At 38.9% G+C, this 24300-nt stretch overlaps 1 protein-coding gene across 1 annotated transcript in view; it reads right to left on the minus strand.

Annotated features, from left to right (window-relative positions):
• Nucleotides 1-24300, minus strand: part of LOC140160843 (exosome complex exonuclease RRP44-like) — a 136298-nt gene that overhangs the window by 10671 nt on the left and 101327 nt on the right. The window contains exon 20 of the mRNA XM_072184161.1: nt 4815-4976. Within this exon, the coding sequence (XP_072040262.1) occupies nt 4815-4976 (162 nt within the window). The remainder of the gene's footprint in view (nt 1-4814; nt 4977-24300) is intronic.

Consider the following 24300-nt stretch of genomic DNA (forward strand, 5'->3'; position numbering starts at 1 on the left):
GTAAATTAGTCATTGTGTAAAGCTGTGTTTATACCCATGGGTTGCTCATCATCAGACTGAATCCTTGTCGTTAACTGCACAAGTTATGTGTGCAATTCTAGAGAACGTTGACCGACAGAGGGTGTCAATATAGGCCTACGTGTCGCTTTTGAAAAACAGCGATTCATGCGCATGCTCAGCAGGCAAATACGACGGCGATTTAGTACACTGATCATGCGTTTCAGATTTCTGCAAAAGCGATTGAGTATAAATGCATCTTTAGAAATGACTGGCGATTGTGTGTTCTCAAGTGGGTTTATCATGTTAATTAGTGACCTGACACACATTTGTATTGGTTCGATCAAGCATTGATTTTTTGTACTGGATCGTTCAAGCATCTCCAACAAATTTTTCAATGTAAGTGCCTCTGGCCCTAGTGGAAGTAAAAACGGATACTATGGCCAGAGTTCTAGGGCTATTTCACATTGACCAAAACTAATTACAAGACCTCTTCTACATTGAGGCTGGCTTTCCCTTTTAAAGGGAATTTTTATTTAGAGGAAAAATGTATGAAAGGTCCACTTTTGAGTCTGCTGCACCCTCCCAAAACCCTGGCTATGGGCCTATCTTCTATTTAGTGAAAAATTCACAAAAGGTCCACTTTTTTTCGATTAAAAACATTGAAAATCTGCCCTTATTTGAAGCAAGAATTTGCATTTGGCATCCCCCAAAATCAATCCTGGCTATTGGTCCATCATCTGTGTAAAATTCAAACCTGTGAAATGGTACTACAGTATTTTGTATTACACTACATAGCAAAATAATTGAACCACAAAAAATTAATCAAGTGAAAATTATCCATTCCATGTAAGGCAACACCATCTGATTGCAGACATGAATCCAGACAGACAGAGTTTGTCCTTGTGAGGACACATCAGTCAGCAAATCCCTCCTTTTGTACTGCAGCACAGCAGGCTGTCTAGTGTATGCCCAGAGGCAATCACTCAATATGCAAACATACATTAAAATCACACCAAGGGACAAAGAATATAACTCAACATCTCATGGATTAACCTTCATGCCCTGCTTTTCTGGATACCTTGTAGAAATAAAATCATGCCAAACTTAATAGTATTAGTAGTCTCAGATTTAGGGACGCACTGAGGGGGGGGGGGCATGGGAGTTTGAGTAAAGCAGATTTTCATGCATTGTATACCTTTATACAGAGTTGGGTGGGGGAAAATTTTTACTCATCAGTGAGGCAATTTTTTTTTTGTCTCACTAGTGGGCGGGTTAGAAAAAAACCCAAAAACTCCCATACCCACCCTGAAAATCAAATGGTGCGCCCCAAACATGAAGGGGGGAGGGGTCTTCAAAACATTTTGTACGGGGATGCGTCACACAGACTTTTCTATACCTCATTTTTACTGTTTTTGCTAGCCATCAATCAGTAATCAGTTATACCAATTTGTCACAAAAAGCACCCCAATTTAATACACTGTTCTTCACTGAAAATCCAACCATCGATATACCAAAATCACTGAAGTTTCGCAATTTTCTCAAAATGTTTGGAACAAATAGCCCAAATTTACTGCATTTGTAGCAAACATTTTAAAAAATGTACCAAAACATCATGCAGAGATATGTGGCATAAATTATATGGTTATGGGTCACATTTTCAGCTATTTTATATATCAATGACCCTGTTTTCTGAGGTCCTGTATGAATGGGTCATTTTTCCAAATTTTCTCAAAATGCTTGGAACAAATAGCTCAAATTTGGCTCATTGTAGCCAAAATTGTCAAACATTTTATACCAAAGCTTTTTGGAAATTTGCTACAAATACCGCAAATTTGCTTAAAAATTTTGACAGACAATTTGGTTTTTCTTATGGAAAATTTGTATAGTTATATGGATCCACTTTTTGATTATCAGCAGATGCAGATTCACTCACTCTCTATACCATTGCCCACATGTAAGGATTTAGATTGAACCCCCAGCTTGGCTACAGGCCTGCAAACCTACAACTGTCTAAGCACCCCCTTTTGAATTAGATTGAAACCCTTACTTGTAGGAGCAGTTGACAGGAAACTCTAAATCAACTTTGTTGGGATGAATCCAATTGTCTTGTTGGAAGATTAATCAATATGATTTAGGCCCAGATGCTGGCCCTACGATCTAAACACAATAATATTTGAATCGCTTGAAACTAAAAACCTGTTTGCGCATTTTGAACTCAACTTCTGAAGTCAACTTCTAACACTGACCCATGCTTTTTGGTATCGGAAGTCAGAGAAGATCCGAATTTTTCAAGAAGAAGAATTTTTTACTTTGCACCCCCGGGATTCGAACCTTTGACCCCTGCATGCCAAGCGAACGATCGCGGACTGGTAGCTGCTCGGGTTATTGCGGCCCGTGCCAGGCCAGCAATTCCGTGAGCATATATATCACACTTCGGGTGATTGCGTCATCGCAGACCCTGGGATGCATGCATGTTATGAATTTTTCATTGTGGTATTTTGTGGTTTTTACTGGTGTTAGGGTTAAATGAAGACCCGGAGCAACTTTTGTTGCATTCAAACTATCTTCAATATCAACTTTTACAGTGTACACAAACAGACAATTTAATACAAGTCAAGTTCATATAAATGGTTATTTGAAGCATGAGCAAGTGATGGCAGGAGTGCAGATTTGGAAAAAAGTGGACTTTTTTTTACCAAAAAAGCAAACTGATTTTTTGTTGTTGCTCGCTACACACGCAAATTGGGATTCAAGTTTTGGGACTTTTTAATACATTTGAGGGCCTGGGGGTGCAGCACTGCAGCTGCACCCCCCAACATGTGGGATTGCCAGTGTGCATTAATAGAATGAAAAACTATTACAGACCTATTTTTCTCTTTAATAAATAATGTCTTTATTTATTTAACAGATCAAACAGCCACTGGATATGTTGAAATGTCTTATCATGATTTCAATGGCATTTTTTGCTCCACATAACTTTTTCTGAATAAATATTAGTGTCTAGAGTCTACAAGTGCTATCTGTTGAATGTTGAATTGTAAATCAGTACTATTTGCATAGTGTATTACTCATATGATATTAGTGCCAAATACATGTATGAGTAATGTAGATAAACTAATCATGCTAATTAGACATAAACACTTCAAAATGTGGTCTTCTTTTTGAACAATAGCTTGTAATTATTTGCTTTGATGACTATTTTGTACATTTCTAAGAATTTTTATTTGTGTACATTATAAGATAAAATAATTATGTCTATTAACAGATTTCTATATTAGGGGTCTGCATGCCTATGTATAATTTTGAAAAGCAAGCCAGTCACTGCATGCATGATGTTATAACCATGCATCATGCATAAAATACTTTGCAATTTTCTGAAATCAGGTAACAGGTATCACCAACCAATTCAGATTGGGGTGCTTTAATTTTGCCCATATAGTCCTGGTACATGACGTGTGGTGCTGGATCTTGCATATCGTCAGCCTGCTACGCTAAATGCCTAAGTCATTTTTACATGTTTCTCATTTCTGAATAATAAACCCATAATTCATCCAATTTCCAGCCGCATTCTTTATTAACTTGTGGAATACATCAAAAGAGATGTATTGCACAAGTTAATGAAAAATGCGGCTGGAAATTTGACGAATTATGGGTTTATTACATGTACTCAAAAAATTAAAATTGCAAATGAGAAACATGTAAGAATGACTTAGGCATTTAGCGTAGCAGGCTGAAGATATGCCAGTAGCCATATGCAAGCAAAAAGTACATGATGCTGCATAAGATGCAAAAATATAATTGAATCCATTACCAAAGTTTTTGAAAACAAACCCCGCATTTGCAATAAAGGAAGCCGATTTGACAGTGTATTTGGGGAAGATCAGATGCAGAATTGGGAAAGCCCCTTTACATCTACCAATACCACTGCTGGACTATACCCAGCTGAGACGATATTCGTCTCAGATATCCAGAAGGTTGAATTTTTTCGAACACAATGCCAAGACATTGTGGGCTCCATGCAACACTGCCTCATTTTTGCCATTTTAAGAAATGTCTAAAGATTTTTTCATACTATATAAATGCATTATGAGGCCTTGTTATATGCTTGCTTTAACTCTGAAAGGGGTGTTATGGTGATGAGGCTTTGTATTACTGACAGATAATTTCATTCTAAACATGACGTTGAAAAATCAATGAAATAATTAAAAGTCCAAAGATAACACTAAATAAGGCGCCTCCGCCTAATGTTATCCTTAGAGTGGGAAAAACCAAATTGCCACAACTGGACAAAAAATTGATGCCACTTGATCAAACTCTCATCTTGCTTGATCACCTCGCTTGATTAACCCATTCAAGTTTATGTAACACATTATACAATTCTCGCGTTTCACAATACGATGCACCTCCAGTGGTCGCTGGGTCGAGGCCAAAATACGCAGTGCATCATGGGAAAATGTCGACATCCAAAGCCCACGTAATACGAATACAATACAGGAACATACATCATATTGTAGGTTTAAATGTCATTATAATGATGTTACATGCAAATGCACACTAAAACAACAATTTACAATAATAATTATTATAGTAGATCCATTTTATTGATCACAGGGAATCCTTCGTGGAGCTGTTTTCAACATATTCATTATCACACTCACATGAAAATTCAATAGCAGCTAGAATGGCGATGTCGACTCTGGAGTCAAAAATTTGACTGCCAAGAGCAACCGCTGGCGGCGCATCGTATTGTGTAACGCGAGAATTATGCATAAAATGCATATCATGCATGTGTGTCATATGTATGTTAACATTACCTCTTCGTTATACTGGAAAACACTTTTCTGATTTGGAGCGCCCTCTGGTTTCAGAAATAGCGTGCCTTCTAGGCCATACTTTGGGATGAAGATCTGCACTGCATTGCGACGCACAAACAGAACATATCCCTCCTCGTCAAGGACTTTGTCTTTGAAAAATATCTGCAAAACACATAAGAAACAATGTTTATTAATTATTTTGCAAAGTATTTCCTTGAAATTACAGACAATATTGTAAAACAGTTTGAACAATGTTGGTTATTAGCTGATGCAAATAAGCTGAATATTACGCCCCAAAATAAAGATGATGGCTAGAAATTAACCCATTGAATGTGCACCCACAGGATTAGATAGAGCGCACAAAACTGTGAAATCAAACATGGCATTACTCTCAACTTGAGTTGAGACACACTATAGAAGATAAAATGTTGGTAATTTATAGGGTAAGCTTTTACAAAATGAGCATACTAGCAACATGTTGGCAAAAACTAATAAGACATGGTCTGTCAGCAAAAAAAATTTACATCAGAGGAAAAATAATAAATTCAAGTACAAAAGAGGAACTAAAATGTATCTAACGAAACAAGAATGTCCCATTTACAACTTAAATTTCCTATTTCAACTCAAATCTATTCCAACCATTTGCACTAGCAGTACAACATTTGGATAATTCCCCCCCCCAAAAAAAACTGATCTAGAAATCGCCAAAATAAATAAGGTGTTTGTGACCTAAAAATTTCGTGAAATGAGATGCAAAAGGGTGTGTTTTCAAATTAGGGAATTGAAAACTCCCAGGGATACTAGGTACAAATGACCATACTGTGATGTGCTGAACTATAAAACACTGATCTAGGCCCCACATTTTCTGCCATTTGGTATATCCATATCAATGATCCCTTTTTCTAGACCAATATGCATATATGGATTGATCATTTTTTAAATCTCTCACCCCCCAAAAAAAAAAAAAAAAAAACCCAATTTTGCCTAATTGTAGCCAATTTGTTTTCAATTTTCCAAAAATTTGGGGAATTTGGCTGAAAAGTTTGACATTTGGTACAGAAATAGGTCAAAATATATGGATGGGTTCACTTTCTCAGCAGCAAATCCCCACCTATACCACCCCTGTGCAAACTCTTAGATGCAGAATGAGGAAGTTGCAATATGCAACATTAAATTATTCGATTATGTAGGTGCATGTACAATTCTGAATTTTAATACCCTAGAAAGTTGGATATTGCCTTTGCCATATTTGACTTAGATACACACATGAGTAAACATAACAATAATGTGCAATTGTAAATTACTTCAACAGCAGCCAGACATGGCAAGCTTTCAACTCATTACATTCATTTGGCAAAACTCCATTTTAAATTTAATGGCTATTTGCATTTAATATAGTACAATTAACTCAAATCCAGGGCTAACAAACAATGGTACAAACACAAAAGCAGGTACCATAGATCCTTTTCTTTCCAGGATTTGTGCTTAATAACAAACAAGTATTAAACCATTTGAATTCCAATTACATCAAGCGCTACTTGAGCTTCAATTCATTGACCCTCTGACTTGTTTTATACTATGGATAGCCCTCATTTATGAATCAGAGCTGCAGAATTCAGAACCCTCATGGCGAGTGGAAATCCCTTTAAATGAGTTTGTTGAGCAGACTCCTGCAGGAATGTAAAAACAACCTGTTTTGGCAGCTGGCCCAGGGTGCCAGGGCAGGCTATGCATGGATACACACAAAGGGTCAGTGATATGAGCTGTGCGGAGCGTGGGCGTGGCAAACTGTGCGATATTCGTAAACCAATAGATGACAGCCACATGGTACATGCTTTGGGTTTATTCGGGGATAATATCACTATAGCAGGATTTGCTATAGTGTTGCTTTCACCTTGAATAGTGGAAATCTATCCCAATGCAATGGTCACGCAACAGCACTTCCTGAATTTGAAGTGGAGAAAAAACAGCTCATATCATCAGGCTAGATACTTTATATACTGCACTAATTAGGCCTATTCCTTTAAATATTAAAGCACAATTATTCAACGCTACTATTTAAATTACAGACCTCACTTATGAGTCGGAGATATTGAAGAAGAGCATACATACACAAGGAGCACTATTGTGAGCCTAGCTTCAATGGCATTATAACCACATCAATCAAGAACGATAAACTGTGATGGAAACTGTGATGTGAGCCTTGTGTTCTTTTGATTTGATACTTTATAATTTCAGATATGGGCACCCTCTCCTGACAATATGTCCTTGCCCAGATCAATAGTTTCAATATTTTTTTGCTCAAATCAAAATCTGTGCCTAAAGATTTGATTTTGTGTGTGCAGAATTGTGCCTATCACCTGAGTTTAAACATTTTATAGTTTATAGTTGTAGTTGTAGTTATAGTTGTAATTGTAGTTGTAGTTGTAGTTATAGATGGAATTATAGTTGAGGTTATAGTTGTAGTTGTAATTATAGTTGAGTTTATAGTTATAGTTATAGTTGGAGTTGGAGTTATAAATTTAGTTGAGTTTATAGTTATAGTTATAATTATAGTTGGGTTTGTAGTTATAGTTGTAATAATAATATGATTATAGTAATGTTGGCTTTCGACTTAGAGCTAGAGTTATTGGATTTAGATATAGCTTCCCATAATGCATTGTTGAAACTAGGTAAGTACCGGTACCTGTTCTCTGTAGTGGAATGATTTCCCATATTGCATTAGTTGTACCCTGTATTCCCATGTATTGATGAAAATATGTCATAGACTCCCATAATACATTGTTGAAACTATGCTACATCTGTACTTTGTAGCTGGAATTCCTTCCCATAATGCATTGCTATTCCCTGTATTGGAATGCCTTCCCATAATGCATTGTTGAAACTATGCTAAAGCTTCCCATAATTCATTGGTGAAACTATGCTATAGTCATGGTAAGTGCCAGTAATCTGCAGTGGAATGTCTTCCCATAATGCATTGCTGTTCCCTGTATTGGAATGACTTCCCATAATGCATTGTTGAAACTGTGCTATAGCTTCCCATAATGCATTGGTGAAACTATGCTATAGTCATGGTAAGTGCCAGTACTCTGTAGTGGAATGCCTTCCCATAATGCATTGATGTACCCTGTATTGGAATGCCTTCCCATAATGCATTGCTGTACCCTGTATTTGAATACCTTCCCATAATGCACTGTGGAATGCTATACTATATAGTCATGGTAAGTGGCTGTACCATGGTATGCCTTCATACATGTCATATATCATATATGCATTGGCTATACTCTGTAGTGGAATGTCTTCCGATAATAATTTATTGTTAACATTGTGCAATAGCTTCCCATAAAACTGGGACAAAATTGACCAAAAGTTCAACTGTGCATCTTCTTTGGGCCTGGTTTTAGGCTACAATTTTAATTCATTCTAGTTTTGACCCAGCACTAAAATTGCAAATTTTTCCAGTAAAGATCGACATTTAGAGTGTCAGCAGGAAGATTGGGACATTTTGCCCCTCTTGGCTCAGTGGCCCCGGTACGCTCCAGCAGAAGAGTTTAGTCATAGGCCATCTTTTGAAGGTGAAGAATGCGCCTTTGTTTCATAACCACTATCCACTAAGGTATAGAACATTTTTTGTTTTAGCTATAGCCCCCTCTTCAGGAGTATTTAATCATATTCGTACTTGCTCAAATTACATTTGATGCAAGGTGGTTTTCTTTTTATGAGCCTTTTAGTGTACATAAAATGGCTAAAAATGAAGTTATAGTGCTCTTTCCAGCCTTTTCTAATCTTCATATCCAAAGACTGTATATATAAAATGAAAAGGTGCGGCATTAACGCTAACACCACAATGATAAGCACCGCACACACCGACACCGCCTGGCTAATAATTATTTGGTGCAGCAGAGACACTAAAATGAATACACGGGATCGATACACGAGAATTGCTATGCACGATTTTGATATCAGACGAAAATCTTCGGATACCGGGTTAGAAAATGATGAATATCTCCCGTAAATGAATTTTTCTCAAGAAACCAGATGTGGTCTCATACACTTGAAAATACGTGTTGAACAGATATGATGGTCGCTAGAATGCGCTTTGAAAATTGGCAGTGCGCTTTGAACTCAAAATCGGACCAAAACTCTAATTTTTTTATATTGCATTGGTCCTGTATGGACTACATCGTGTAGTACAGCTGCACTCACTACTAGGCAGTATAAAAGTCGATGACCATTGACCTCAATGGGGTATACAAGCTTATTCACGCACAACCAAGATCAATTACCCGGCTATTGTGAGTAGCCTTAGTCATGTCCCTCGACTAATTATTCGTCTCAAAAAGCTTCAAAGGTCTGAACCAAATGGCCAATCGTGGCTGTGGATTCAACCTACCATCATGGCGATTTCTGCCATGAAGATATAGGGTCGATGACACTGTGCCGCATATGCATGAATCCCACGCGATGCGATGACGCAATCACCCTAAGTGCTATATGCTCAGAGCATAGACCCTAGAAAATCACTGGCCGGGCCAGCACAACCCCTGTGGCTACCGGCGGTGATCGTGTGCTTGGCCCCCAAGGGATCTAAGGTTCAAATCCCGGGGGAACCAAATGACTTCTTTGTTCATCTTCTCTCCTTTTTTGTTTCTTCTTTAACTCGGATAGCAAAAAGCAGTGTTCAGTGTTAGGGTTAAAAAAAGAACCGCATTTAAGTTTTTTCGAGACAGGGCTATACGAGCCATTTGGAAATTTTACCCATGTAAGTGGGGACTCATAATTATTGCACAGCCCCTAATGCCCGCGGGGGGCACTTAACACAAATGACCATACGGGTATGCTCCCCCGCAACTTTGGAGGTGACGCATATGTAGGGCTGTTAAGACCCCCTTTTTCAGCATCGCTGTCACCCAAAGACCCCGTATTTTTTACGAACACATGCTCACTCCGCGCTCTGTCACCCGAAGACCCCCTATTTTTCCATTTGATCTGTCACCCAAAGGAGACCCTTACAAGTTCAATTTGAACAGCAACTTTCATTTATCACTGATTTTGTTACTTATTTTGAAAAAATAAAGAAATTTGAAGCCATTTAGAACTAGAAATTTGATCTTGAGGTTTTTGTGGCGCTGTTTTGGTTCTCACCCAAAGATTCCATTTAAAAAGGTCATGTTCTCACCCAATGACCCCATATTTTTTACATTTTGCTCTCACCGAATGCCAAAATCATGCTCTCACCCAATGACCCCATATTTTTTACATGTTACTCTCACCGAATGCCCCTTAGTGCGAAAGCCACTACTATATCCATTTCAAATTGAAGTGCCCCTCCCCGGAAAGACTTTTTGGATTTCGCAGCTCCGAAAGATCCCTATATTTGACCAATATATAGCTCCGAAAGACCCTTGATTTTAATAATTTCAGCTCTAAAGACACAAAAATTGTTCATTCCTCATATTTCCGGGGTTTTTTTTCAGGCAATTTTCAACCAAAAAGCCAAGACAGACCCTTGATTTTGACTGTTCGCAGCTCCAAAAGTCCTAATTTTACTTGTTTGCAGCCTGGTTCGCGGCTCAAAAAGCCCCCTTGTTCCGGTACGCCGTCAGCTCCCATCCCACCTCAAAATTCCGGGGGAACATATCCACCAAATATTTTTTTGATGTGCCCCCGGGCCCTGCTGACGCTAAACATTTATTAAACTAAAAGAGCACAAATAGCACTATGCTATATAAAACGGCACTAAATGGTAGTAAGCCTATTGCTTTCGAGACCCGTGTTACACCCATCCCCACACTCACCCCCACACTTTGATGGGCATGTTACGTACCTGTCACCTCCTTCCATAGTAATCCACTATTAACAAACACAAACTTGCCTTAGCTCGGACCAAGACATGCATAGGCCTACCCACAAAGTTTGAGGGGAGTACCGTCAGAATATAAAGGACTTACAGACAGACTCACATCACAGGCATAGCGAAAAAATATGCTGGCCCTTTATAGCTGAAAAGAAAAAGAAAAATGACTCCCAACAATTAAATATAAACAACATAGCGAGAGAAAAAAGAAAAATGTGAAAGTTTGCCAATTTTAAAGGTTACTTTTTTTTATAACAAATAATTGTGAAACTTGGCAGTACATGCAGGCATGGTAGATGACAGGCCTAAATCAAGTCACAGCTATTAATTATGTTATAAATAGTCTCCCACAGTGAAAACTTTTAATGCTATCATAAACATGATCAAACTAATTCCCTTCTGTTATTATACCCTCCAGTAATTTAAACAGGTCTCCCAGAAAAGAAGAGTAGATGATGTTGGAGTAGCATTAATATGGAGTAAATGTACTCTCTGTAGTATTCTAAAGAGATTTGAATCTATTGGTGTTGACCCCGGGTTTTGACTTTGCTAGGTTTATATCTGATCATCATGGAAGATTTCTTTCTTCTGTGATCACATAGTGTAAGTGAAATATTCAACCTTAACTCTAAACATAACTCTAGCTCTTAACTCTAAACTATACAACTATTATAACTACAACTATAAACTCACCTATAATTCTAGACTCAACCATAACTCTTTAATTATAACTCTAAACCCAGCTATAATTCTAACTACAACTATAAATGCAACTATAATCCAACTACAATTATAAATGATTATAAAATTGTGACTACAATTACAACTACAATTATAATTACAAAGTCAATGATAAAAATACATTTACTCATTTGTGACCCTATAGCTTCAATAGCCTACCCATACAATGTCTCATTGTCTGTCATTAAAAGAACAAATTGCAACAAAATTACACCCTTGGACTAAACACCCCATAAACAACAATTCTGCCAATGACAGCTACTAGTTTATATACCCACTATTAAATCTTTTCAACAAAACATAGTTTTCCAGGAGGTGGGTGTACTTGCATGATATTTCATATCTCGCCCACCCCTACTAGTTAGCTGCAGTTCCTATTTTTTGACTAGTATGATATTATCAAGAAACATCTGTGCACAAAAAACGTGCCAGATCACACTTCGTGTTTTATACCTCACGGCACTTGGGTCAAAATCACAGTTCACATTTCCTGTGTTTCACATTCTTGAAATTACATGTTTGTTGGATATCATATTGTTTTGGGTATAAACAAAATTAAAAACATCCATTTTACTTTATTATCCGAGTTTTGCCTAGAGTTTGAACAAAAAACAAATTTATTTATTTAATAATTTTAATGCATGTATACTTAACCCTAACACTGACCCAGGTTTTTGCTATCGGAAGTCATAGAAGATCCGAAAAGTCAAGAAGAAGAAGAATTTTGACTTGGCACCCCGGATTCGAACCTTTGACCCCCCGCATGCCAACCACACGATCGTGGACCGGGAGCTACACAGGTTATTGCTGCCCGGCCAGCAATTCCGTGAGCATTTGACACTTAGGGTGATTGCGTCATCGCAGACCCTGGGATGCATGCATGCGCAAAATTTTTCATCGTGGTATTCTGTGTTTTTTTCTGGTGTAAGGGTTAACATAGGCTCTAATCTGAAAAATACATCTTAACTAACCCTAACATTGACCCAGGTTTTTTGCTATCTGTAGTCACAGAAGATCTGAAAAAGTCAAGAAGAAGAATTTTTGACTTGGCACCCCCGGGATTCGAACCTTTGACCCCCCGCATGCCAACCACACGATCGCGGACAGGGAGCTACACAGCTAATTGCTGCCCGGCCCGCAATTCCATGAGCATTTGACACTTAGGGTGATTGCGTCATCGCAGACCCTGGGATGCATGCATGCGCAGAATTTTTCATCATGGTATTCTGTGGTTTTTTCTGGTGTAAGGGTTAAAGGAGGATTTCATGATCCTAGCATCCTCTTTTTATGACATTTTTCAGTAGATATCCACAAAAAAAGCTAACTCCCAAAATTTCAGTTGATTCCGATTTTGCGAGTTATGCATGATTTATGTGTATTACACTGCTCCATAGACAATGTGTTGTAATTTCGTTCTGGCATACCAGAACGAAATTCAAATTTGACAATATTTTTGCTAAACAAATTATAATCTGCAAGAAATTTTTGGTTTCCAGTGGTATAAAAATCTCAACTTTTGTTGAGAAAGTCTGTGAGACTGTGAGATGAGCCTGTGGATCACAAAATGAACTTTCAAAATTTTTACTTGACAATGATACTTTTACTCCTAATGTATTATTTGAGGAATGCTGAACAAAAGAATGTTTTATCAAGCCAGGTATTATTTACACATGATAACAAATTGTAAAGCTTTGTAAGTTCAATGCTGTTATAAGGTCATCTTGAGGTGACAATGGACATGATGGCTATTTAACAAAACTGGGGGAGACAGGTCTGGGAATGATCCTCCTGCAGATTTTGTCCACAAAATCTGGGGAAAATCTGGGGGGGAGGGATGTACTGCTGAGAATTTGTACCCCAAAATGGACCCATCAATATACCAATCGGATTCATAAACAACCAGCATGTTTCTACTGATGCTTAAAATAAGGGTTGGGCTGTGTACCAGAAGTACTGAAAATGTTTTTCTGACCCCCACACTGTTTTTAAAGAAGAAGGCTTGCCAGAGCAGTTCTTCTGGGTGAACCAAATCTGCCTGGTTATCAAATTAATCAGTGACAAGGATATTTGACAGGTGCTAATTGATGCCACGATTGGATACATAAAATATACATAAATGAAGTACAACACCTAGCAACTGTTAACCGTTGCGTTTCTACTGACAGAAGTACCGGGTGTCACACTGCAAAGTCTACCTCATGAGGGGAATTACAGTTGCTGGGTGTCAACACCACATCACTCTGAACCAATCTGTTTCCACTGAGCACAATAACCAGTAACACTGTAAACTAAACCGCATCTCCCGCCAACCTTTCCCCAGTAGAAACACGTAGAATGACTAGGTTAGACCGGGGTGGGGTTGCTATCACATTTGCTATTTAGCAACACATTGTGTTAGTCCCAATATGTTAGTACCGGTATCTAATTTTTGATTAAATTAAAGAATTTTTATCAAATCTGTGATTGCTCCTTTAAATGTCACTACATGTACAGTGCACATTGTTTCATATAGATGTGCAATGTGAAATTTTGCATATGGGACATGACTTTTGCTGTTATCATGGAACAATGGTCTTGCCACTCTCCTGGAGATAACAAACTTTAACAGACAAACTTGACAATGAAATGAAGGAAAACAAACTATGAACAATAATTCAAACAAATTTAACATTGTTCAGACTGAGCACGTAACCTAACCTACATGTACGTATGTGAACATGGATAAAACCATGGTCACATACATGAAATTTGTCAATATTGTGGTGCCCAATTTATATGAACGATGGTAGCGATCATGTGGCAAAGAAATGGTCTTCGTGTTGTGATCATTTCTGGTCAGCAGGGCTCGAGACAACATCCCTTCGCTCTCAGTAAACATGATAACAACATTTTCGACAACTTTGCAGAAATAAAAGAATTTTATGTTCTCAATTTAATATGAAACTATCATGCTACAAAACAAATTTGATCAGATGACAGTGTTCATCATTTATAAATGATGACACACTAAAATCACTCATCTGGGGGAGGGGGCTTATACCCGTGTATTTACGGTAATTACACTCCAACTGACTTATGCAAGTAAATGGTAATTGGTATCGGGGCCAAATGAGAGAACGAGAGATAAGCACGGAATCAAATACTCATTTTGTTGAGTGTTCGTGTAGACCGTGAATTACATGGCAGGTCAACCTGTCTGATCCTGAGATTAAAATGCTCACATACCATCCTTTCAAGTCTGTTACATTAGAGGCACTAGCCTAAACACAACAAGAACTGTCTTTAAAAAAGACAACGCCATGGATGAAGCTCATGTTAAGTTTTCAACATTGTTCGCAAAAGGTTAGAAAAGGTTGTCAAAAACGTTTAAATGTCAGGTTTCCTTTTTTTTTCCTAAATTTTTAATATATGAAATAAATTGGTCCATTCCATTTAAAATCCACACTACCCCTGTGGAAGATTTTGAAAATATCTTCCACAGGAGGAGTATGAATATAAAATGGAAAGAGTACACCCTCTGAGAAAGATTCAACCTGTACCCCATTACTCTCCTTTTGTGCACATCACTGCTTACTCATCTTCAAAACATACAAAAGAAAAGGATGATAACACATATTAACACAGAAACAACAAATGAAATTTTTCGAGCCCTAATAATTATTAGCGCTTTCATTTAAATGGAGTTTCGAAAAGTAAACTGAACTCCGTCCGGAGAGAGGGAAAGCAGATACCCCCAGGAGACTTATCAGGGCTCATTAGTGTGACACAAGAGCTGGGAAAAACACCAGGATTACCTTGTTAGTAGATATAAATAGACGACTGATGTGTGGCCATGCTTGGCACTTAACCACAAATTATGACGATAATTTGCTAATGTTCATTCACACACTAGGATCCACAACAAGCTCATAGTGTGCAGTTCTTTAACCCCACTACATTTGCTCATTCATTGAATGACCTTTGAAAATTTGGGTACAAAAACTCATACTCTGAAACTTGAGGTCAAATTTTGCACTATGATTGTTTAATTAAGGTTATTGAACTATGCCATTGGGATGAGAGCATTGTGGTCCATAGTGACATCATTTCTGTGTATTGACTCTCTGGCAAACATGACATTGTGGACAAAGTTACGTGCTTCGAAGATGGGAGCAAACCTTTTTGAAAAATGGCCGCTGGCTCTTTAGGCCAAGGAAAGTCGATTTTGAGTATCCCGTCACCCTCACCCGCCCTCACTTCATTTTCTGACCCTCACTTGAATTCATTATTGGGATTTTCCAAAAAATGCCAATAAAAACTGGTTATATTTGAAAAAAAATTATGAATATCCCTTTATTTTTTGTGGAAAAATTAAAATCAAAACATGCATTTTGCTGTCAACCTTGCAGACTCTTTTTAATATACTTTTGAATCTCATTTGGGATAAACATCCATCTTCAAGTGAGTGAGCGGCAAATAACAACACATTATACATGCGTGTTGGTCATATAATGAAAGGCAGATAAATAATGAATAATGAATAATGAAAAAGTTACCTCACTTGTTTTCAGAAATTATGTGACGGGAAACTCAAAATTGACTGTTAGGGGCCTTATGGTATATATATTATGAAAGCAATTGTTATGAGGATTAAAACCATCTTAGCACTTGTTCAGTGCATAGGGCACCATGACAAACCCTCTCTGCTGCGCGGCTCGCTGCTGGCCGCTGACCAAGCGAACCAGTTCTAAACCATCTCAGTTCGTGGACCGCATACCCTCAAAACAAACTACCATGGAGTGGCAAGCAAGTGTCTAACCGGGGGTCACTCCCATTGTGGCCTGTACACCATCCGCGATAATCAACTTTTGAAAAGCACCTAAACAAGGATTTAACCCTTGGCTAAAACGATACCCTTAACAGGAATTTTATTCCTTGTATCAAATTTCATACCCTAAATTTCATTTCCGCGTATTAGCAATTGCAATTTCGCTACCCTTTTTTGCAATTTTTCATGTTTTTGACACCCTAAACACGGTACGCGCGTATCGTCCCTACCCACGAAAAACTACCCTTTTTACGTGTTTTCATTATCGCGGATGGTGTACAGGCCACAATGGGAGTGACCCCCCGGGGTCTAACCAGTACCAATCTATTGATGTGTGCACAAGCTAGAATTAACAAGGTTAAAAAAAAGACAATGAGCGAGTTCAGCAAGATGCACTTTGCATCCACACTTCCATTCCACTTACTAATTTCTACCATATTCATTTTTGGAGACCTTTAGTATACAGTGGTTAAGGCCCTGTAACCCTATTTTCTTAATCCGAACCCCTTCCCTAATGGTAAAACCATAGACTAACCCTAATCCTTTCAATCCTAACATTTTATAATCACGGTCATTGACCACAAGGGCTAGAGTTAGTTTTATTGGGCTCATAAGGCTAGGACGTAACCCCGGTGGGGTCACTCCCTGGCAGGGGGGACGCATAGGACTGTTACCACAAGTACAAAATACCCCCTTTCGCAGTCAATTTCAAGGACAAATCATGAAATTTTACCCCTTTTTACTTCAAAACAAGGACAAAATGGTACTCTGAAACACCCCTATTTTTTAGATTCCGAGGACACATTTGCAATTTTGACTCTATTTCAACATTTCAAGGAGAAGGCTTTTATGAATGTTTTTTAGTAATCAACAGGGCATCACAGAATTCAAGTAGTACCCCTTGCATATAAATCAGAGATACATAGTGGTGGTTGTTGAAATACAATAACTGCATAAATTTATTCCTGTGATTTGTTTATCTGGCCAGCTCCTGGGGCCAGCTATCCACGGATCGGGAGAAAATAATAAGAACCCTTTTTTTTCCAATTTCGCGGATATTTGTGCGATAAAACACCCTTATTTTTCCAATTTCACAGACAATTTTGTCCGCGGACAAGCCCTAAAAAAGACCCCTTTTTCCGCGATTTTGGTAACGATCGTGCGGTCACTATTGCAAGTTGAGTGACCCCACCGGGGACGTAACATTGGTACATGGAGAAAACAGGAAAGTGGTCACAAACATCTATTGGTATGTTCCACTAGCACTGTGCACAACACCCTTTTTCAGGCTGCTCTACCATTCCTACAACGCATTATTTCAACTAGCTTCAGTTCTGTTGCCCCGTAATTTGCATTTTTTCAAAACTTCAAGCATTTGAGGGCTCTGTTTGCACTAAATTTGGCTACTGAGGTTTTAGCTCTGAAGACCCAGACTAGCAGGGCTGTAGCAAGGTTGAAAAATGTGGGGTGCCAAACATGCTCAAATTGAAATAGAGATATAAAGAAATACATAACAAATTTCTCCATGCCCCCACCCCGCCGCCCCCACTTGCTATGGCCCTGCTACCTAGCCTTTTGAATGAGTGCCCCCTCCCTGGTTTACTTCAGCCACAACACATAGGGCAACTGGGGAAGTGGCTACAGACTGTTTACAGATCAGACGAGGACAACTATGGATGATTAGACAAGATAACCACATAATTGGCAGGCTTAATAAGGAAGGAAGTCATTCATGTTGCTCAATTATGCAACTAATCTTATCAAACTGATTACTGTATCTGTATCAATCCATTTCTTCTATTCAGATCAATTAGACCAGGCAGAGTAGATTTAATTTAAATTTGAGGTACTCCGAGACCAGGATGCACTAGAATTTCAAACCAGTGATGCCAAAGGCACCCAATTGGGCTACTTGATGATCGCTTGTAGCTACTTAAAAAAATGTGCCACTACTTGCTGAAAAGTTGGGCTACTTTGCAAGAGTCAGGTTGCAGCAGTAATTTGACTGTATTTTCCTTTTTTAGCCATATTTCAAAGGTTTTAATTAAATCTCTGAAGCTCCAAATTGCAAACACAATGGGTTTTGTAATGATCATTTATTAATCGGGCAGTAACTGCCCATTAGGCACTGGAAGTTTGAAGTCAAATGCTTTTCCGCTCAATTGGATGATTTATGTTCTAAATTCCGGTAAAACTGCCAAAATATCCGGAATTTTAAAAATTGGGCTACTTGACAGTTGTTCACTGTTTGCCTGCCGGGCCAATTTGCCACGCCTTGGCACTGAAAAGTTCTGGCAACACTGCTACAAACATGTGTATCCATCATGGCACAGTTCCTTAAACCTCAACTAATAGATTGACCTTTGACATGTACTGCGTACATATACTCATACCCCACATCGTGAGATCAACTTGATGGATGTGATTGTTAAATGGAATCTCCTGACCTGTGTCTTTGATAGAGACTCTGAAGGAAGCATATGATCCGTGTTTGATAAGGGTTGTGTGATACTAAGATTATATTGTGTTCAGGTAACCATTTCCTGTTTTATACCATCAGGCAGGAAACTTGGTCTCTTTTTAATATCTTACTTGGTTTCACTTCTTTCTTTCTATCTGCAGTGTCAAAGACCCAGTGGTGTCAATCACTAAATTATATAAAGCTTTACAGTATTTTGTATAAGTTTGTAAGTAAACTATGCTTTAAGTCCATTATAAAGTAAATTATGCTTAAGTCCCTTTTCGGTAAACTATATTGCGCAAGTCCCTTTAACCCTAATCCACCCGTATACTACAAAATACTACTTGATATATGCGCTGTTTGTGCATGCATCCCATGTGGTGTGATGACGCAATCGCCCTAAGTGATATATAGGCACGGTTTCGCTGGCCTGCGAAGCCCAAGACCTGTGGCAAGGTGTCGCCGACCCAGTGCTTGGCATGCGAGGGGTCTCGGGTTCGAATCCCACCATGCACCCAGAGCAAACAACTTCTTTCTTTTCTCTCTTTATTCCTTCCTTCTTTCCCTTCCCGTAGCCAAAAAGCCCCTGGCGGGTTAGGGTTAAGTAATTTATGCTTAGATAGCCCTATATGAAGTAAGTATATTATGTTTTAAGCTCCTTATAAAATCTCAATGGGTACAAATTAAAAAAAAAATTGGTACGTTGATGGTCAACTTTCAAATTCTCAGCGGCACACCCCTACCCAAACCACTAAACGTGAGTACCGGGCATGCTATCCAACTTTCAAGTGTGCAAACTATATCTCCTTGGATTCAAATAATCTAGAATCACCAGTCTTCATTTGCAATAAACTTGGGCAAACAAAACTGACTGGACTGACAAAATAAAAATGAACTCTAACATAATACCACCCTATAGACCACTCCAAAAATCATAAAGAAGTAATTTAACTGGGAACTGTACACAAGTTAGTGTAAACCAGAGATGGTATCTGGGAAACGGAAGTTCTTGATATCCTGCATGTCACCCTATAGCAGGCCAGGTACCGATAACTGCCTGGCCTTATCAAATTCTATACAATGTACAACAGTAAATGTACCAACTTTGCAACTATAATGATAACTCATTTGTATTTATGACATCTAAAAGGACGCTAAATGCATGTATTATTGCTCTTCTTAGTCAACAGAGTTGCAGCATGATATTGTTGGTCATCATTCCAGCAAACTGCCAAAACCTGTTGCAGGCACTACCAGAGATGCCAACATTAACATCCAGAAAATAGGGAGGATTCAACAAAATAATAGGGAGGTTTTCAAAATTACATGCAAATTCAAGGGCACATCACTTGCCAGAAATAGGGTGGTTACCAAATTTGGGTGTCAAAATGGACAAAAATGTTTACAAAAATAGGGAGCCTCCCTCTAAAATAGGGAGGGTTGGAATCTCTGCACTACTGAAGATAACCCCTATCCATACTGACCAGAGAACAGTTTGACCATACATGTGCCCTCACCACTCACCATGCTCACTGATGTGGGTCGGTGTCAGTTTTTTTTAGTGCAAACCGGGCTTTTCCCGGCAGCACCCTAATTTTTGAAAGATAAAACCAGAGAAGAGCCACATAAATATCAAAGATCACATATTAAAAGCAAGCAATTGACTTTTCTTTGAGCTGTTGAAATCACAGTATCTATCAAGTAAACCGAGTCAAATTTATTGTGAGCAGTGTTTGAAAAAGCCAAAATCTTCAACGGACGGTCATTCTGGCCCTCGAGTTTGAAATCTTATCAATTTCCACCGGCCCACACTCATATAACATTTTAATATGCCACACTGATCCACATTCTGATACTATAAGAACAGGTAATGCCATGGTATTGATGAATAATTTTGACGTTAAAGTCAGCACTGAGTTTCAGCGTGTTTATACTGAGCGTACGGCTTTTTGACCCATTATTTTCTGGAATTTCTGGGCACAAAATACCGATCATAATCCGGCCACCGTTACCCAGCTTGTTTCTACTGAGACCAGAAAGCCGTGTCTCGCATTTATGCACAGCATTTTTCATTGCAAACCGAATACGGAAAACAGATTTGAGCGGCGCAGGCATGACGGTTGTATCCTAAATTTAAATGTCTACGCATGGCAGCTCATGGCATAGGACCTACAATCACAATTTAGTGTTTTCATTAATCCACGTTGCATTAATTTACCAGTGGATCTAGTAATTGACTATTATGATAATTAATTTACAGCCACAATATAACCAACTCATTAACTATAAAGAAGTAGACCTACAAAAGTAAAGTCAAATCCATTTTTAATACTTCATCAAGTTCATGAGAGTCGCACATGTGGCCGCGGTGTATATAATATCAGAAAGAAGGAACCTACTACATTATAGGCCTAGGCCCCTACTTTACAAGTAGAATATAAATCGTGTTATTTTTGCATCACGCATGACCCCCGGGGGGGGCACTCACATTTCCCAGCTATACGGGTATGTGCCGCGGCGACGACCCCCTTTTTCAGAGCCGCTAGCTGCCGTTCCTTAGACCCTCTGAATTCATTGATTGCCCGCTCTGAAGCCCGAAATTTTTCTAGCCGTTCCACAGACCCTCAGATCATCGATTTCCGCTCTCATTGGCATCTTGACAGGCGTGTTTTCCGTCCTACTATTTCAAGCCCAAAAGCTACTTTTTTATGAGCCCAAAAACTTCAAAAGGAATTTTCCATAAATTTCTTCCCCATTGAAACACATTGTATTAGGAATAAGGTGAACTTTGGGCGGGATTTTGGGCTCCTTTAGTAGTGGCAACACTGGTTTGTTGTTATAAACAGCACTGCACTGCCGAGTGCCGATGCCTTCAGCTGATGAACATTTTGCTAGAAATAAATGATTTTGAGATCTCTTTTGGGAATAAAATTGCCAAATATGAGGAAAAGTACCTCAAATAATTGTGTGCACATCTTTGCAGCTGGCCATAACAGTGAATTAAAAGGTAATTTACGATCTACTGGTCTAGTGGAATGGTGTCAAATTCTGCACACTTCACACAATCATCTCATGCAGTTCAATGTAGTCAAAATGTTTTTCTTTTTCGGCACTGAAAAAAATATTCGTGTGAGTTTGTTTTTATGGAGGGCTTTTATGTAATACTGCTAGCTGCTGCTATAATTATCAGTAGGCTAATAGCATAGATTGTAGGTCTGCAGGGTCTAGTAATTTTGATTCGCATGCTGTTTTGCTTTGCTGAGATTTTCATCGTAATGAGGCTCCTGATTTAATAATTTAATGCACAATTCAAAGTGAAATCGATTCCTTCAAAAATCTGTGGCAAAAACGCAACAAAATTGAACCCTGGTTTGGCCTGCATGGTTAAGTTGCCGAGATTTTTCAGATTTTGGCAGCTGATCAGTTCCCAAGACCCCCCCTTTGGCCGGTCAAACAGTTCCCAAGACCCCCTTCTTTACCGGCCGATCAGTTCCCTAGACCCCCTTTTTGACCTGCCGATCAGTTCCTTAGACCTCAAGTTCGAAACTGGCGGTGGCACACCCCTACCAAAAAAACACTTGAGTGCCCCCCCCGGGGCATGACCTCGACCCGGCAACTGATCACACGGCTCGTTTCTACTGCGCGGATTACACACTTTGACCTGGCATGATCCAAGAAGTGGATCACGAAAGGCAAGCACATGACCCGGCAACCGATTACCCAGATCATTTCTAATGGGCTTGTTACCCGCCATGGCATGGAATTTGGCCCTCAGTAGAAACACGCAGTTTGTCTTATTACTTAGGTGTCAAAAGTTTGGGTCGATCCTTCATGTAATTATTTCGTGTAAGCTAATCCTAACCCTTACCCTAACCCTAATCCTAATCCTAAACTAACCCTAATTTTGTGTATAATTACATGAAGGAGAAACCCAAGTTTGGGCCCTGCAAGGCCAGCAGGGTAGCAAATTGGCAGGCCACAGTGATTTCCACAGGGCGGCACATGCCCTGGGCGGCACTCTTAGGGGGCGGGGGCGAATTGACCAATTCAGCATCAATTCTGCGCCCCCCTTCAAGTGATGAAAGCCAAAATTTTTGTGTGTTTCGAGCACATTTCAGCACAAAATGCATATCGTGTATGCGGTTGACTAAGATTTCCATCATAATAATAAAACAACGGTTCCTGCGGTTTATTCAAAATCTCAAATTTCAACAAAACTACAGCACCCAGTTCTGACAACTCACATGCCCCCCCATAAAGTTTGAAAGCATTATTGTACTCAGTAAATTGACATTAGTATTGTATTTATTTATTTGTCCAACCTATCCCATATACTGTAATGGACATATCATGATAGTGGTTATTGTCATGGACAGCCTCAAGGTAAATATTATTTTGACATTCCTTTGTTTACAGTAAGTCAACAACACAGATACCTGAAATCTGAACAAAGTTTAATCAGAGATACAACCCACACATATGACACAGGTACTCAAAATGTACAACCTCAAAAAATACAATTTTGCTTTAGAGGACATGTTTCTTCTCAATGTACATAATTAGGGACCGTTCACAAACACTTGTAAAGGGGGGCTGATGCAAAGAAGGGGCCCTGAAATTTTTATCCCTCGAAATGGGGGGGGCCTTTGAAAACACATCATAGTTTTTCTCGTAGAACATGAGTTTACACTATTTTCTATCTTGACAAACATTTTTCACAGGCAAAAGGGGAGGTCGTGAAAATATTTTTAATAGGTCTGAAGGGGGGCCTGAAAAAAAAATGTGAATTTTTCTTTTTGCATCAGGCCCCCTCCTTTACAAGTGTTTGTGAACGGTCCCTTATATCTCATATCAAGATATTGACAATACAGAAATACCGGTACTTAAATTGAGAGAGGCCAGGTATAGGTGATTCGCTGGTACTTTTTACTCTGTGTATATTGCGGGGTCAGAGCCAAAAGGCCGTAAGTGTATTTTTGGCCAAAATGAAATTTTGGTACCAAAATAATCCTTACAACACTGGGCACCTTATGATTGTATAGCCATAATAATCGAACTATAGCCGCAGAAACTGTTCAGGGAAAATGTAAAGCCCTAAGTGCAACACTATGAGCTACTATGCATGAATGTGTGAGATCCAGAAGGCACTTAGTCCCGGGGGTTCACTCCCATTGTGGCCTGTACACCATCCGCGATAATAAAAACGTGGAAAAAGGGTAGTTTTTTGTGGGTAGGCACGATAGGCGCGTATTGTGTTTAGGGTGTCAAAAACATGAAAAATTGGAAAAAAGGGTACCAAAATTGCAATTGCTAATGCGGAATTGAAATGTAGGGTATGAAATTTTAGGCAAGGAATAAAATCCCTGTTTAGGAAGTGAAAACAGGCGCATGTTACCTGTTTAGGGTATGGTTTTAGCCAAGGGTTAAATCCTTGTTTAAGGTGCTTTTCAACAGTTGATTATCGCGGATGGTGTACAGGCCACAATGGGAGTGACCCTCCTGGGCACTTAGTACAAAAATACCTATGTCTCAAAATGGCATTTTGCACATAGGGTTCACTGGGCACATTATAATTATAGGCCTATACCATTTTAAACAATATTACCACAGAAACTGTTAT

Source organism: Amphiura filiformis, chromosome 9 (genome assembly GCF_039555335.1).
Source record: "Amphiura filiformis chromosome 9, Afil_fr2py, whole genome shotgun sequence".
In the NCBI taxonomy this organism is placed as follows: domain Eukaryota; kingdom Metazoa; phylum Echinodermata; class Ophiuroidea; order Amphilepidida; family Amphiuridae; genus Amphiura; species Amphiura filiformis.